General features: G+C 43.7%; 1 protein-coding gene and 1 pseudogene across 5 annotated transcripts in view; one reads left to right on the forward strand and one right to left on the reverse strand.

The window, feature by feature from the left end:
- The window catches only part of LOC133491575 (glutamate receptor 4), a 112,087-nt gene that overhangs the window by 79,045 nt on the left and 18,156 nt on the right, over positions 1 to 14,886 (reverse strand). For all 5 annotated transcript variants that reach the window (XR_009792439.1, XM_061802862.1, XM_061802861.1 and 2 more), the window contains exons 2-3: positions 9,745 to 9,899; positions 4,184 to 4,342 (exon numbers count right to left, since the gene is read on the reverse strand). Coding sequence is in view for 4 of the 5 variants with exons in the window: in XM_061802862.1 (XP_061658846.1) it covers positions 4,184 to 4,342; positions 9,745 to 9,899 (314 nt within the window). In the remaining variant the exon portion in view is untranslated. The remainder of the gene's footprint in view (positions 1 to 4,183; positions 4,343 to 9,744; positions 9,900 to 14,886) is intronic.
- LOC133492337 (5S ribosomal RNA) lies at positions 5,472 to 5,592 on the forward strand (annotated as a pseudogene).

A 14,886-nucleotide genomic window follows, 5' to 3' on the forward strand; every position in this document is an offset into this window, starting at 1 on the left:
GATCCGGTTTCCTCCTCTTCTTTGTCTTCGACCCACAGTAGCTGAATTTCCACCGACGCCCTGCAGGTTAGCAGTGCCGGGGGCGGGCGTTGTTAACCCGGGCCACGACCGATCCGGTATGGGATTCTTTAGATGAACGCTCATATTTGTTTGGCACAGTTTTTATGCCGGATGCCCTTCCTGACGCAACCCTCTGCAGTTATCCGGGCTTGGGACCGGCCTACAGATTGCACTGGTTTGTGCCCCCATAGGGCTGCATTTCGTAGGATTCATTTGAAATGGTTAAATATTTGGTGGATCATAAATTGTGGGATACACACAGTTTCAACTTTTAACATAGATAAAAGCTAGATAAAATTAGATATATTTTGGCATTTGCATGTATTTTTTGGGGTCCCAAAACAACACAAATTACTGCATTAAAATTTGATATCAATTACCCATTGTTAAATAAAACATTCCTCAACCAAGTGAACTGGGAGTACATTTTAGCTCGTGCAGAACACATTTAACGCTTTTCTACTCGAGAACTGTCATGTGACTTGTTTCACACAAAGATTTGCCACACTGGTGTTTACTGGCCACCAAAATATTATTATCATGTCATTTTAATGTTTCATAAGAGCCCTTTATCACATTGTTCAATGAAACAACACCATGAGACAAGACGGTTGTCTTCGTTGCTTACCATTTAGCCTCTAGCGGCATTTGAATGTGATACTTTCAAGAAGCTAAGCTAGCTAGCTACAGTTTTAGCAGGTTTGCGATTAATCACCGTGGTCTGGACGTTTTTGCAATAAATATCAGTTTTGTGTGACACATTTAGGTTTAAATAGTACTGAAGGATATAAAAAAATAACATTGTCTAAAGAAGCACGGTAACTACAATGTTTGTGAGTAATGGAGGTACATGGCCTGTTCACCCTTTGGGATAAGCAGCATTTGACCAGAAAAAAAATCCCTACGAATTATTCGGAACTTATAAAAAACACATTGGGAAACAGGGAAGAAACAGAAAGAAATGAATGAAAGCATAGATTGTAAAGACAGTGTCGAAAAGCAAACGACGCGGTTCGATATCAGATTCTCACCCCCCCTCGCTGGGCCCTGACCTATCACAGCCATTGATTGGCCCATGTAATTCTGCTCTGATTTGCCTCGTCCAATTCAATGGGCCGCAGACCGGCTTCCCGCGAGCGCTGAGCCATTAGCGCCAAGGTGGACAATCACACCATCCCCTCGTCTTCCCGGGAAAAGATGCATGTCCATGTAGGGTACGAGTTTCTTCCACCTGAGCGTTGGCTTCGGGACCCCCGCTGCTCTCGAGCCTTTGGTTATTGAGAGGGGCTTAAAGCAGTTTGTTTCCAGTGTGGTAGCCCCCCCACCATTCCCAGGCCTCCATACTGAAAACGTACCGCATGTTTCAAGGATGCTGTAACCTTGCAAGTCGGTGTCAGATGATTGGAATGAACAGCTACCGAGCAGAGGATAGACTGTTTTTTTGGGATAAAAGGACCACCCCTCAAACAAATATTTGTTCCGTATCGCATATTTCTTGCAATTGCCCGTGCTTCGCTTCCACGTCTTGCTTGTACTGTTTTACGCAAGCAGTCACTTCATTTTGGACTTGAGCCGGTTACATTTGGCAAAGATGTATGCCGACTACCACTTACTTTGATGATGATTCAGCTTTTTATGTTAAATTATGCATCAAATTTACCGTGTATTTGTGTGTGTGTGTGTGTGTGTGTGGTGTGTGTGTGTGTGTGTGTGTGTGCGCATCTGTGCAGATGTGTGTTTGTGTGGCGTAAACTTGTCACTGTATTACAAACACTTGGACTTTATGTACCATTTCATTCATAGATTTCCTTTAAAGATATGTATTAATGGTATCAGTACTTATAAATCAATTCTTATTTTTTATGCACTATCATAATCACCCCCCACAATAAAATAAATATTATTTTTCAATACATTATTTGTAAATAAAAAACACTTTTAATTTAACATTTTTGTGTGTTATAATTGAATTAATGAATTTAATTTTGTGTGTTATTTTATTTCTATTATTATTATTTATGCATTTAGATATTTATGTATTTTTGCATAAGTGTTATTTGTGTCATTTTGCTCATTTTACAATTATGTGTCCAGCTGCTCCCCTACAACTAGAACTGCAATTTTTTATATGTTTAGAGCTTACAATGCCGAATGTTTATGTCAAGATGAAAATAAATGAAAACAACAGCGGGTCATTTATTGAGTGGAGTCCCATTATTTACATTTCCCTTTTTATCAATCTTTTTGGGGTGAGAGGGACAATATGATATTTTCTTTTTCTTTTATGATACTGAAAAGTATCAGTATCAATATCAAATAAATACAGTATCAAATAAACTTGACTATAGTATATATTTAATATAATATAAATATGAGGACTGTCTTATCTCATATTTCAACTCTGTCACAGACGGGGGGGCATAAAAAAAAAAAACACACAAAAGTCGCACACAAACAACACTTTTGATTGGCCAGCCGAGCTCACAGCACTTCATTCCCTGCTTAGTTTACGCATCGATTTTTCTAAACAGCGCATCACGCGGCGCATTGCACAAGACATGGGCCCGTTGTAACCCATGTCCCCCCCCCCCCATCACCCATCACCCCCCATGGGCAACTAGAGGGAAGGAGGCAAACCCCCCCCCCACAGATCCTCGCTTTAAAAAAAAAAAAAAAAAAAAACCACCTACTTCGATTAGAACATCTTTTTGTGTGGTTCTTTGCACACATCACATTGCATTTGAATGGCAGCTTTAAGACACCAAACTTAACAACAGGATTCAACACAGCAGTGATGTTCCCTCGCATCACATCAGATCCAGTCAACATCCACATTTTGATTAATAGTTATAATACTTTCCCTTCCATTCAGTTAAAAAAAAAAAACAACAAAAAAAACAATAAATCCCTCACCTTCACAACAATAGCACATCAGTGCTATTGTTCGTATTAGGGTAGACACATGGGTCAAACAGTTAACTGCTGAGCTCTGTCATGAGCAAGACTTGGCCACTGCCAAGAGGGGCGTGGCCACGCCGCTGCTCTGGGTGGGGACACCTATCACCGCTAAGAGCTGTTTGACATTGGGACTGTAATTAGACAGGCATTTAAGTTGGCGTTTTTGTTGCTGGCATTTCCCAGTTCGTTGCCCAAATCCAGGACTTCGAGGCAGAGGCATGATGTTCAATGTAGTTTATTCCGGGAACTGGGTCATACAGTAGCAGTCCGAAAAGGCAGAGGTACAGAAACGCTAGGCTAGGCGGGGTCCAAAAGACATGCCGCAAGGTCCGATGACTATGGGGGAAAACTAACAACTCAACTGGAGAGGATCAAACGGAGACTCCCACAGGAAATGAATGCAACTCACTAACGCAGGCAACGAACTGGAAAATGCCAGTGACAAAAACGGCAAGTTAACTGCCTGTCTAATGATAGTCCCAATGGGAAACAGCTGTGAGCGATGACAGGTGTCAAGTCAAGGCCAAGTCTTGCTCATGGCAGAACTCACATGAACTCTGTTGCGAACCAAAACAGCAGCACCTACCAAAGTACTGTGTATGGAAACTGTCTCTGGTGAATTCATCCTTTTGAACTTCTCGGCACAGTAAAAAATATAACATTATGTCACGTCTTAAATGGCAATATGCATGCCGGTAAAGGCACAAGTTAACGAGCTAACCACCGAGACTATTTTACTCTGTTGCTAGCCAAAACAACACCACCCACCAAGGCTCGGATGAATTATAGTGGGGAGTCTAAGCAGTTGATTAACATTACACACAAACAGTATCTTTAACAACAATTAGCATTCTGGAGGAGGCACAAGTTAAACGTTACCCAGTATTTTTTTTTAAATTTATTATTATTATTATTTTTATATATTTTTATTTATTTATTTATTTATTTAAATCAAGCAACATGCATCACTGATGTGCAGGAAAAAAAGCAACAGACAGTAACAAATAACACCAGATAACGTTGAGCTATTCTCTATTACCAAGACAAGTGATGAAATTAAGATAAGCAACTGTGATGATCTAATTAAAACCTCCTGTGTATCTCGTGAAAAACAGCTTATCAACAGGGCGTCGACGGCTCACAAAAGCACACGAGGAGAACTTACAGGCGTTGGTGACGGCGAAGCTGTTGGCCGTCTCAATGTTGTCCACGTGAGGCACCAGGTTGAAGGGCGCTTCTGAGGCATTGGGGCTGGTGTTGTGCAGAAAGATGGCCAAGCGAAAGGCGGTGTACTCCTGATCTGTGTTTCGGATGAACAAGCCGCCTGGAGGGTGGGGGGGGGGAACAAAGACAATGTGTTGGAAAGGGAAAAACTGTTTTGGGAAGACCGCGGTCAGTCAGATTATGTTTTTGGTATGTGGAAACAAAGTCGGGGGATATTAATGAGTTGATAGACTTTGGATCTCTCAGGGGAGATCATTTAAATAAAAATGTCCATAAATGGGAATCGACACAACAGAAAAGCTTGAATCCTGACATCTCCAACATATGGAAACTGGGATTTTCAGATCTTAAACCAAGATACACAGAGGTTCATAAAACCACGTTTCTGGGAGCCTAAAATGTATTTGTGACTCTGGCACTGTAAAGCGTGGAACCAAAGCACTAGAGAAAATGGAAATGATTCCCAAAATAACAGGAATACCAACTGCTTTAACCATGCGAGACTTCCACATATTCCACCCTAGTCTAGAAAATCCAAACCGTTCGACCATCTTAAACTAGTGACCCAAATCACTAGATCATAAACCCAACGTTAGGTTTCTTTTTCCCTAAAGTAATACTCCATCGTATTTCATGGGCCAAACAGCTTGACCAAAAGTGACTATTTCATCCGAATACCAGGAAAACTGTTTGATCCTGTGGAACCTGTGATTATTCTGTTAAACCAGAAATTGCAACCTGGCTGGACCATTCGAGAATTCTAAGTCTGAACCTCAACTACCAGACACAAAAAGATTTGTGACTATCCATCCATCCATCCATCCATTTTCTGAGCTGCTCATCCTCACAAGGGTCAAGGGAGTGCTGGAGCCTCTCCCGGCTAACTTCTGGCAAGTCCGACCAGAACTGCTTGCCAGCCAATCGCAGGGCACATAGACAATCATTCACAATAACAAACAAACCTATGGGCGATTCAGAATCCCCAATCAAAATTTATGGCTATTTCCTCAAAAACCACAATTCCCAAGAAGATACTCTTGAGAATTTCAGTGACTTGTAACTATTCCATCATTAAACGAGGGACCCGAATTACTAGACCCCATGGAACTTATACTTATTCCATCGCCAGTAAAACCAGAATCCCTAAATGTTAGCTTTTCCAAGATTAGTGATGACTTTTTTTCTTTTTTTGTAAATCCAAATTAAACTTCTTTACCCTGTGATATCTGTCTTACGGCCACGGTACCCTGAGAACACCCGATCTCGTCAGATCTCGGAAGCTAAGCGGGTTTGGCCCTGGTTAGTACTTGGATGAGAGACCGCCAGGGGAAATACCAGGTACTGTAAGCTCCTCTCCCCCGGCTACAATGCAGAGGGGTTGCGTCAGGAAGGGCATCTGGCGGTCAACTGTGCCAAACAAATATGTGTTCATGTGAGATGACACGCTGTGTCGACCCCTAACAGGACAAGCCGAAAGAAAAAGAAGAGGAAGACCCTGTGACACGATTAACTCATAGACTAGAAAACCTAGCCCAAGTCTGTAAAGAACTATAACAATTCTATCAGAAACCAGGAAGTCTAACTGCTGGACGCTGATACCATTCCATCCCAAACCGTGAATCCTTAGCACTTAACCATATAGGACCTGTAGCTATGTCATCTAATGGAAGGAATCCTAACTGCTAGACCATGAGAGGCTTTATTTGTCCTTGTTAAACAAAGATTGCATGTATTAACTTGTCTACCATTCAGCAGTGTGTTCAGCATCTAATCTGTGCTAGCACGTAAACAAACGTCTACAGCACGAAAGACAAATCGGAGCTGGGCCAACGGGAATGTCCTGCAGTTCCCGGCTTCTGTTTATTCATCAACCGTTTCCCCACAAACACCATGGCGTCTTTGGGTTGGAAAGTCAGGGGGAAATCACCAGAGGACCCGAGGGTGCGCATGAACATCTGTGCCACACAGCACGGCGATCCATCCCATCCGGCGTCGGCCATTCAGTGAGGATGAATGTCAAAGCGCCGGCGGAAACCACGAGGGAATATAAGGGGAATCACCAAAGTCACGCAGGGGAAAGAGTTATGATCCTGTTAAAAGTGACAATCCAGCCACCAGATACCCGCAATATCCACTTAATCTTTGTGCCTGAGATGTCAAAATTTGAACAGGATATCTCTAGATACTGAATTTTCCACGTAGAACCAGACCATGCTAACTACAGACAAGGTCTGATTAATATATTGCTAGGTAAAAGCAGTACAATCCGGTACGGCAGACCACAACATTCGCACCTTATAAAAAAAATACTAGTATTTATCAAACAAGCTGTGGATAAGATTTAAATATTGGTTCCTCTCGGCCTTCATCACATTACGACCTAATTCGTCTACAAAGATCCTCATTATGGATGTTCATGTTCCTGCAAATGTCAAAGGTATTTTAGGTTGGAGGCTGTTTGTTTCACATTTCAAAAGCGTGCCTTCGGGATCTACTTTTTTGTGCGCAAATGTCTTTTAAAGCAAAATGTCAGCGTCTGTGTTTTTATTTTTTTTTAACGATTGACCTCCTCAAAGCTAAATGTGTTAGCAAATGCCTGCAGTCTGTGTTCATTCCAAACTAGAGACCAAACCGACCAATGAGTCAGGATGGACTTTTATCGGTAGAATGGGTTGTGGGTGAAAGAATGACCAAAAAAAAAAAAATTCAATGTACCATGTGGTTATCAGTCCAGTATTGAAATACTACATTATATTACTAAGATACTGTAAAGTGGGGAAAGGCGAGGTACACGTCAGTAGTTGTCGGTTGTGTTTACAGCAGTAACAAACAATCCAAAGATTCTGTCACAAAAGTTTCCAAAATCTCCTCAACCAAGCAACTTCAGCAATTGTGGTAAGAAGTATTTGGTTTAAGTCATACAATTTAACACTCATTACACCGTGTATGACCCTGTTCCTTGAATAAACCACGCCTAACATCATGCTCGCGTCTCGGAGTCCTGTATTTGGGTCCAGCCCCGTACCGGAGGTCTGTCAAGGTGCTCATATCTCAAGCCACCAGTGACACAAATTCATGTACACATCTGAACAGATGATACAGAACAAGCTCCGCTAACTGTGCGGAAATAATTTAAGATTTGGTCATGTGATGTTCCGCATATGACAGATTGTGTCACTTGAACAATAGAGTGTAAAACCACATGACGAAGATTGTAGATTTAAAAAAAAAAAAAAAAAGATCCACATTAGGCAGTTCTAGTGGTGATACGGTAGCATTGCTATCATTAGCAGCGTTGCTACATTAGCCTGGAATGCTAGCGGATCCATCCACCTGGCTACGTTAACTTCCACTAACGGCACAATGGCAGATCGCCGCCGGTCCACCAGCCCGGTTTCATAACAAAACCCGACCTCTGAACTCCCTGGGGGCACGATAGCGTATCCCGTAATATAAAGAGACAAGCACAATCATCGGAACAGCCTGTCATTTCACATCAGGAGGGGGAGCGCGCGAGATGTCAACGGCATAACATAAAAACCCAGCCGTCCATCCGTTTTCTATAGCACTTGCCCTTTTCTCGGGTCGTGCTGTGCGAGAGCCCGTCCCGGCTGACTTTGAGCGAGAGAGGCGGTGTGCACCTCTGAACTGGTTCCCAGCCAATCACAAAGGCACGTATAAATAAACAATCCTTATCAATTCAGCGTCTAATTACCCCAACCTGCATATTTTAGGCATTTGGGAGGAAGCCAGAGCACCCAGAAAACAGCGTTCCTATTCCACCGTGTTCCCAACTACTGAATGATGTGTACCCCAATGAATTGGACAGAACAGAAAATTAACACTCCATAATATGCCGCTTATCCTCACCAGGGTCGCGGGGAGTGCTGGAGCCTATCCCACCTGTCAACAGGCAAGAGGCGGGGTACACCCTGAACTGGTTGCCAGCCAATCGCAGGGCATATCGAGACAAATAGCCGCACTCACAATCACACCTAGGGGCAATTTAGAATGTCCGATTAATGTTGCATGTTTTTGAGATGTGGGAAGAGTGCCCGGAGAAAACCCACGCAGCACGGATCGAATTCAGGTCCTCAGAATTGTGAGGCCAACAGTTTACCGGCTGATCCACCGTGCCGCCCAATATTGTTCATCAGTGATTTACAAAGTGTGTTACAAGTACCGCTGCTGCTACACGGGCACCCTCTAGTGGTCACCCAATGAATCACCGCCTCAGTTCAGCTCAATTGTACAGTAATTAATTTTTCAGTTTAATAGGGATGAAATAAATCTCGCAAGAGTGTTTATAAACCTTTATTTAGGTGCAATTTTAATTTTTTTCTTGTTTGCTATGAAGTGTCATTGAATGATTACTTAGACACTCTAAATTGTCCCAAGGTGTGATTGTGAGTGCGGCTGTTTGTCTCAGTGTGCCCTGCTATTGGCTGGCGACCAGTTCAGGGTGTACCCCGCCTCCTGCCTGCTGACAGCCGGGATAGGCTCCAGCACTCCCTGCGACCCTTTTGAGGATAAGATTTTATTTCATTTTCCTAAAATTAATTCTCAAGAATTTTGACTATTTGCTTCGGGGGTTTGGAGATCAGTTTGTGGGGAGCTTGGACTATGAACCTTCACCATAACACATTACCAAATTTTGGGGGGCTTGAGAGTTTTTTTAGGGCGCTGAAGACCCCCGACAGTAGTGCCACCAGTGTAAAAAGTAAGCCGTTGCACTTTTTGTGTTCAATCTGTTGCTTAAAGGTTTAAAACACTACAATGTAAATGATATTTCGCGTAAGTATAAAGTTGACAGAGCGAAAGGCTAAGCTATGTGGGGGTTTTAAATACATAAAGGTGAAATTCTCTTTTTTCCATTTTTCGTTTGACAGTAAACTTCAGATGCGCGTGGCGACAAACAATTGTTCATTCATTGTATTGGACAGTATTTGCATACATTGCTCTTATCTCAAGTATGTACTCTCAAGTCAAAGCAAAAATTTAAAAATAAAAAAAAAAAAATCAATCTAATAACTGCTCGTTTTTAGTTAATTCGTTTGTGGCTCAAGGTGTACAAGAACCTTTAGGCTGACGGTACCGGACTAAACCGGATACTAGTCATTGGACGGATTCTGTCAATCTCAGTGGAGTTTAATTGCATGCACACGCGCACACTGCGTGCACGTACATGCTGACTGCATGGAGGGGGGGTGGATAGCAGTCACTTTGCTGCAGTGCGCTGACGGGATGCACACTCTTGCCCCGGCACGCGCGCGCGCATACACACGAACACATGCACGCGCACCGAAGAAGGAAGTGTGTGCTCAAGGATGGACGTCAAGATTTGCGCGCGCACGTCCCCGAAAATCTTTTGACATCAAAATGAAAGACTGACAGGACGTCCGCGCGCATTCATCCATTCACGGTTGATCCAATTCAATTCATGGAATTGAAAAAAATTAAATAAAATGATTGGGAAAGCAGTCGAGTATTCCGTGCACTTACCGATCTGGACGCTGCTGGGGAAAGCAGCCAGCGACAGTCCGCACAAGCCCCAAAATATCAACAAAAACCAGCGGCGAGAAGAAATCCTCATTTTGTGGCGCTTAGAAACTGGATGGACGCATTTGAAGCACCGGCGTCTCGTTAAACAGCAACATCTACACGTGAAGACTCAAATCATCATAAAGAAAAAATAAAAATAAAAACAAACAAGAGTGACCGATGGAAAGCATTTAAATATCCATCTCTGGCTTTCTTGTTTTGTTTTTTTGTTTTTTTTTTCTCCCCCCTCCCCCTTCTCCTTGTTCCTTTGGAGATCTCCGCCAGCGTTTTTTTTTTTTTTTTTTTTGGACCCTCAAAACTGCGTCCGGTCCGGCGCTGGAGCTTTGCGCACAGCGCCACCAAAATGAGGAAGAGGAGGGAGGAGAGGCAAGGAAGAGAGAGGATGGCGGGTTGGGGTAGGGGTGGGGGTGTGGGGGGAGGAGAACATCAGCCAGAGGCGGCCAGTGAGCGTGGATGCGGCTGACCAATGCTTTACTAATCCTACATTTATTTTTAAAACAATGTGAAATATTCAAAAATGTAAATCAATTTTTCCCCTCGTTTGTAATCAAACAATCTTAAAGGTTAAAATGTACTCGCTTGTTGCTCATTACATAAAATAAAAAAATAAATACACTAAACAACCGCATTCAGCAAGAAACATGCAGTAGCCCCACTTTTCTGGGCCACAAATTATTGCACCAGGTCAGATCGGGCCCCCTCTCCTGATGTTTGACACCATGGTTTAGGCTAATAGTTCTTTCATAGCATCAAATATTGTTATTCTTTTTGAACAGTTTGACTTTTCTATATTAACAAGCACCGAATTCAAAACCTACAAGGCAGACCGTCTCTTCCACGAGTTCAGTCGGATAATGAGCGCGATATGTAAGAATTGAAATTGAGCCATATTGATTCTCTCAGCATGTTACAATTAATATTTTATGACTAACGAGAAGAGGCGCTACTCTGAGTAACGGCACAGCTTTGATGTCTGTGCAATGAATGGAATAAATTTAAAGGAAAACGTCTGCATCCTCTCAGGAGAAACTCTTGCAAGGTTTTTGTGCCGAGGTCCAAAAGAGATTCATTTGCATACTAACTTCATAACTCTGTCTCTCTCAGAACTTTTTCTATGGAGATCGATAGAGCTGCCGAGACAGGCTCGCGCGTCGATACTTCATCATAAAACCGTCAATATTCTAATCCTCCTGTAAATTCTTGGAATTGTTTGTTTTTTTTAAAATAGTCACTATAAATTAGAAGGTGGCGTCTCGGTGGACACGACACATTTGATTCATGGCTTGTGGAATATTGCGTAGAACACAAGCTCAAATCTCTTCTTAGACACCTGACATTTGCAGTTTGGGAACATCCATCAACCGTTTGGATCCTTAGTAACTACTAAAACTCTAACAAAAGTTAGAAACGGGGCACTTGACTGGAATGTAGATTTCACCAGGTATATTGTCGGCGTTGTAGCCAGGCAAAATCGCATTGTTCAGTCGACTTTCTAGTTCCAGGAAGGCAGCCGCTTCCCTCGGGCTTTTCCACAGGTCCATTATTCTGCATTTCAGGCAGAGGTTGACGATAGCACTGTCAACACTTCGTCCAGAGTGGAGTTGCGATAGTTTGGATCTTGTAGCCCGCAGATCGATTTCGGTTTTGTCCACCCCAGCGGTTGGGTAGCCACCAAGGGTGACTACCGGTTTGTTGCCCGCCAAAGCATCTTCAACCGCCGTTCGATGGACCCTACATAGCCAGTCTCGGTAGGCTTGTTCGTCGAACACCGTCTCGGTGGGGATGTCTTCGATGTCTTGACGGTTTGACACCTGATTGCACGGGTGCGCGTAGCGTAGCAGATACTGCCGGGGCGAGTAGTTCGTTGTGTTGCTTCACCGGTAGGATTTTGGTCTCACGATGCAGGTGGTCCTCGTTAGCCATGGCCATGCAGCCGGCGGTGACTGTGAGGGCGGCGTTCTGCCGAGTCTGGAGCTTCTTCCGGTGCGACAGCTTGAGCGAGGGAGACCACAGAGCGCCGGTGAGCGTCTCGGTCACTACCGTCAAAGTTCAGGCTGTTGTACTTTGTTAGGTTTAAACCCAACCGCCGGATGAATTATGCAAATGAAGGAACAAGATAATTTAGCTCTAGAGGAGAAACACGTTTGACTGACCAGCTGCAAGGCCAACTCCCGTTCTGAGTCAGTCTTACCAGAGTTTATTATTCTTTTTATTCATTTCTCAAAACAAAGGGTCACAAGATCAAAAAACAAAATGGAGGAACAGATAGCAACACCAACACAAAGACAAATACTGAGATAAAGATTTACAACAATGGTGCTTGAGGAGGATCTACTTTGAAGTCAGCAACGGGGGTGCATCATCCCCAGAGATGTGGCTGGGTCACAGTCGGGTCGCACAGCCACTCGCAAAGAGAATGAGTTGGGCAAGGATGATATCAACAAATGCATGATAAAATAATAAACCTAACACTTTCCACGAAACATACTGGAATCTTTTGGAGCGTGGAAATGAAGTCCAAAAATGGGTCTTACGGAGACTTACGGTCCTTCATACCGGGTACAAGACAGTAGCTTGTTATTTTACTGTATACCCTTGACTCAAACATAGATTCCTGGCGCTAGATGAGTACATATGTCTTTGGAGAACTGTAGTGCAGGTAGAATGACTTGGAAATTGATGTGGTGGTACACATTACTTGTAACTTATTCCTGTAGCAGTTTCGACCCTGAAGAATACAACCTGGACCTAGGAGTGCAGTACTTCCTGGTGTGGGGGGAGGGATGGTATGCAGTGGGGGTACAAGACGATACCCTTTAGTGGCACAATTTGTCATGTAAGTGGTGCTCTCAAAGTTTACGTTTTTTGTACTTTGATACTTTTTTATTTTTGAGTTCTGACTGACTTTCTGAATGAGTTGGATGTGCGTTTGCGTAATGGACCACAGCCATAACTCCGGTGCTGAGCAGATGGCAATCCCACGCAGGTTTCCCTAGCTCACATTCGAGGCGGGGGGGGGCGACCGTCGCGTTGCTCAGCGACTCTTTAGGAAGGAATCCCGCCCACGCACACGATTCTATATACTGTACAAGCGCAGCGTCATCATTATAAATGAGAGTCTCCAGCTTTCTCGGTCGGAAAAAAGAAAAATATAAAGTGAAGTTTTTTCGGGGAAAAGCCACCCTGCAAGTGGATAAATCAAACCTTTGAGCTTAAAAGCCTCTAACAAGTAACACTTTTCCAAACAGCTTCCAATTTAAAAGGGAAAAACAAGGGCGGTTACATCACATTTTGGACGTTTAGAATCAGCTGGAGTAAACTCGCACAATTTATTGTACATTAAAACAGTATGATGAAAGATACATCGCGTTATGATGCAACTATTCCATTTTAAAGCATTTAGAGAGGAACCGGGGTTAGAAAAGGAGATCTGAATAGATCTAACACCGGCTAATGTGCACTTAATGCTCCGTAGGCCTTGTGTTGATGGGTTTCATCCAGAGCTGAAGTGGAGCTTCAATGTCCGCCGTCATGGCTGAGAGCCAGGGTCTTCCCTCTGGCTGGTGGCCGAATGGCAGCGGCGGAAGGTTTTGCCAGGAGTGACGAGCCCCATGAGAAGGTGCTCCGAAAATGAGCTTTTAAGGAAATGGGTAGAGACAAAATAAAGGGGGTTTCTGCCCAGAGAGCCTTGATTGTCGTCCTTTGTTAAAGATTTGGACTCAGCGTTTTTGTTTTATTCATGGGCCTCAGCTGATAGAGTGGATTGTTCACTGAATGTTGGGTCGATGGTCCGAATCCCAGCTCGAAGTGTTTCTTAGCAAGGGACTGAAACCTACATTGTCTCCAGGGTGGTATTGTAAATGAGAATGTGTTCTGAATGTGTTTTCCTGACCGGGTCAAACAAAAGAAACTATAGATGGGATCCCATTTTTATATACACCGGTTGTTAGGGGAAACATGGTATTAATGGTACACATTCTGCAGATTTTTTTTACTTCCATTTGCCTTGGAGGTCTGAGAACCAGTAACCCTGAAACTGGATTTCAACAAGGAGCTGTTGACATGGTAGCCAGATTGCATGAACGATCCTCGTGACAGCACACTCCATCTCGCTGGCTCTTCCACATTCGAGGTGCGAACCATCCCATTTCTGACACCGCATCTGTCACAAAAGTCTGAGGATGTTTATCCTAAAACGGAGTTTGCCAGATTTTGTACACAACCTAAAAAGGATGCCACACTCCAATCCTACATTTTCCACTTGTGACACCGTACTTGTCAAGGAGATCACAGAAGAAGTAGGCTGAACCTGGATTTGACCAAAACACCTTTGACCTTCTGGCCATACCAGGTACAAAAAACAGTGATGACACAGACCACCATACACTTTCCATGGACTAACCACTAACCATCGCACTCCTGATGCAAAATCTCTAGAACCCTCAACCAGGAAGAGAACTAACGAGAGAGCCAGACACTTTTGGAATGGTCGTTAGGTTATTACAGTCACTTTCGCCAAGGATAAGTGGGCCTAAAGTCCAGTATAGGCTATAAGTGGGGAGTTAGAGAAAGCAGGCTGTTTGCATCATCCCCCCCATATAAATAATCAATGACTAAATCAAACAAACTGCTGAGGTCTAGGGAAGGCAGAGTAGAGGACGAAATGTGGCATCGGAGTAAGGAATGACAGCGAGAACCGTGGAGGGTGAAACGAGGAGGGCACAGTGTACAATATGAGAGAAACGGAATGAGACAACAGGAGACAGAGGGGATCCGAGCCCCGAAACGGACCCTCAGGACGAGCAATTTTGAGGAGCCGGGCACCTGGTCCACCCGACATGGCCACGCCATCCACGCCGCAGGTAGCTACCACGGGGGAGGTGATACCCCAACGCTATGTTCTTCAACAAACTCGGCAGTCCCATAAACTGTTCCAGAAAATTAAAGACCCTGGTTGAAGTAGGCATGCGTGGGACGGGCTCTCCGTTTGACCGCCACAGTGTGCGCAAGAGCTCATTACACAAGTATTCGCCTCCTGATTGATCGGCATGCAATTATAACAAAGCGATCCTGTAATCAAAG

The sequence above is a fragment of the Syngnathoides biaculeatus genome, chromosome 18 (assembly GCF_019802595.1).
Source record: "Syngnathoides biaculeatus isolate LvHL_M chromosome 18, ASM1980259v1, whole genome shotgun sequence".
NCBI lineage: Eukaryota > Metazoa > Chordata > Actinopteri > Syngnathiformes > Syngnathidae > Syngnathoides > Syngnathoides biaculeatus.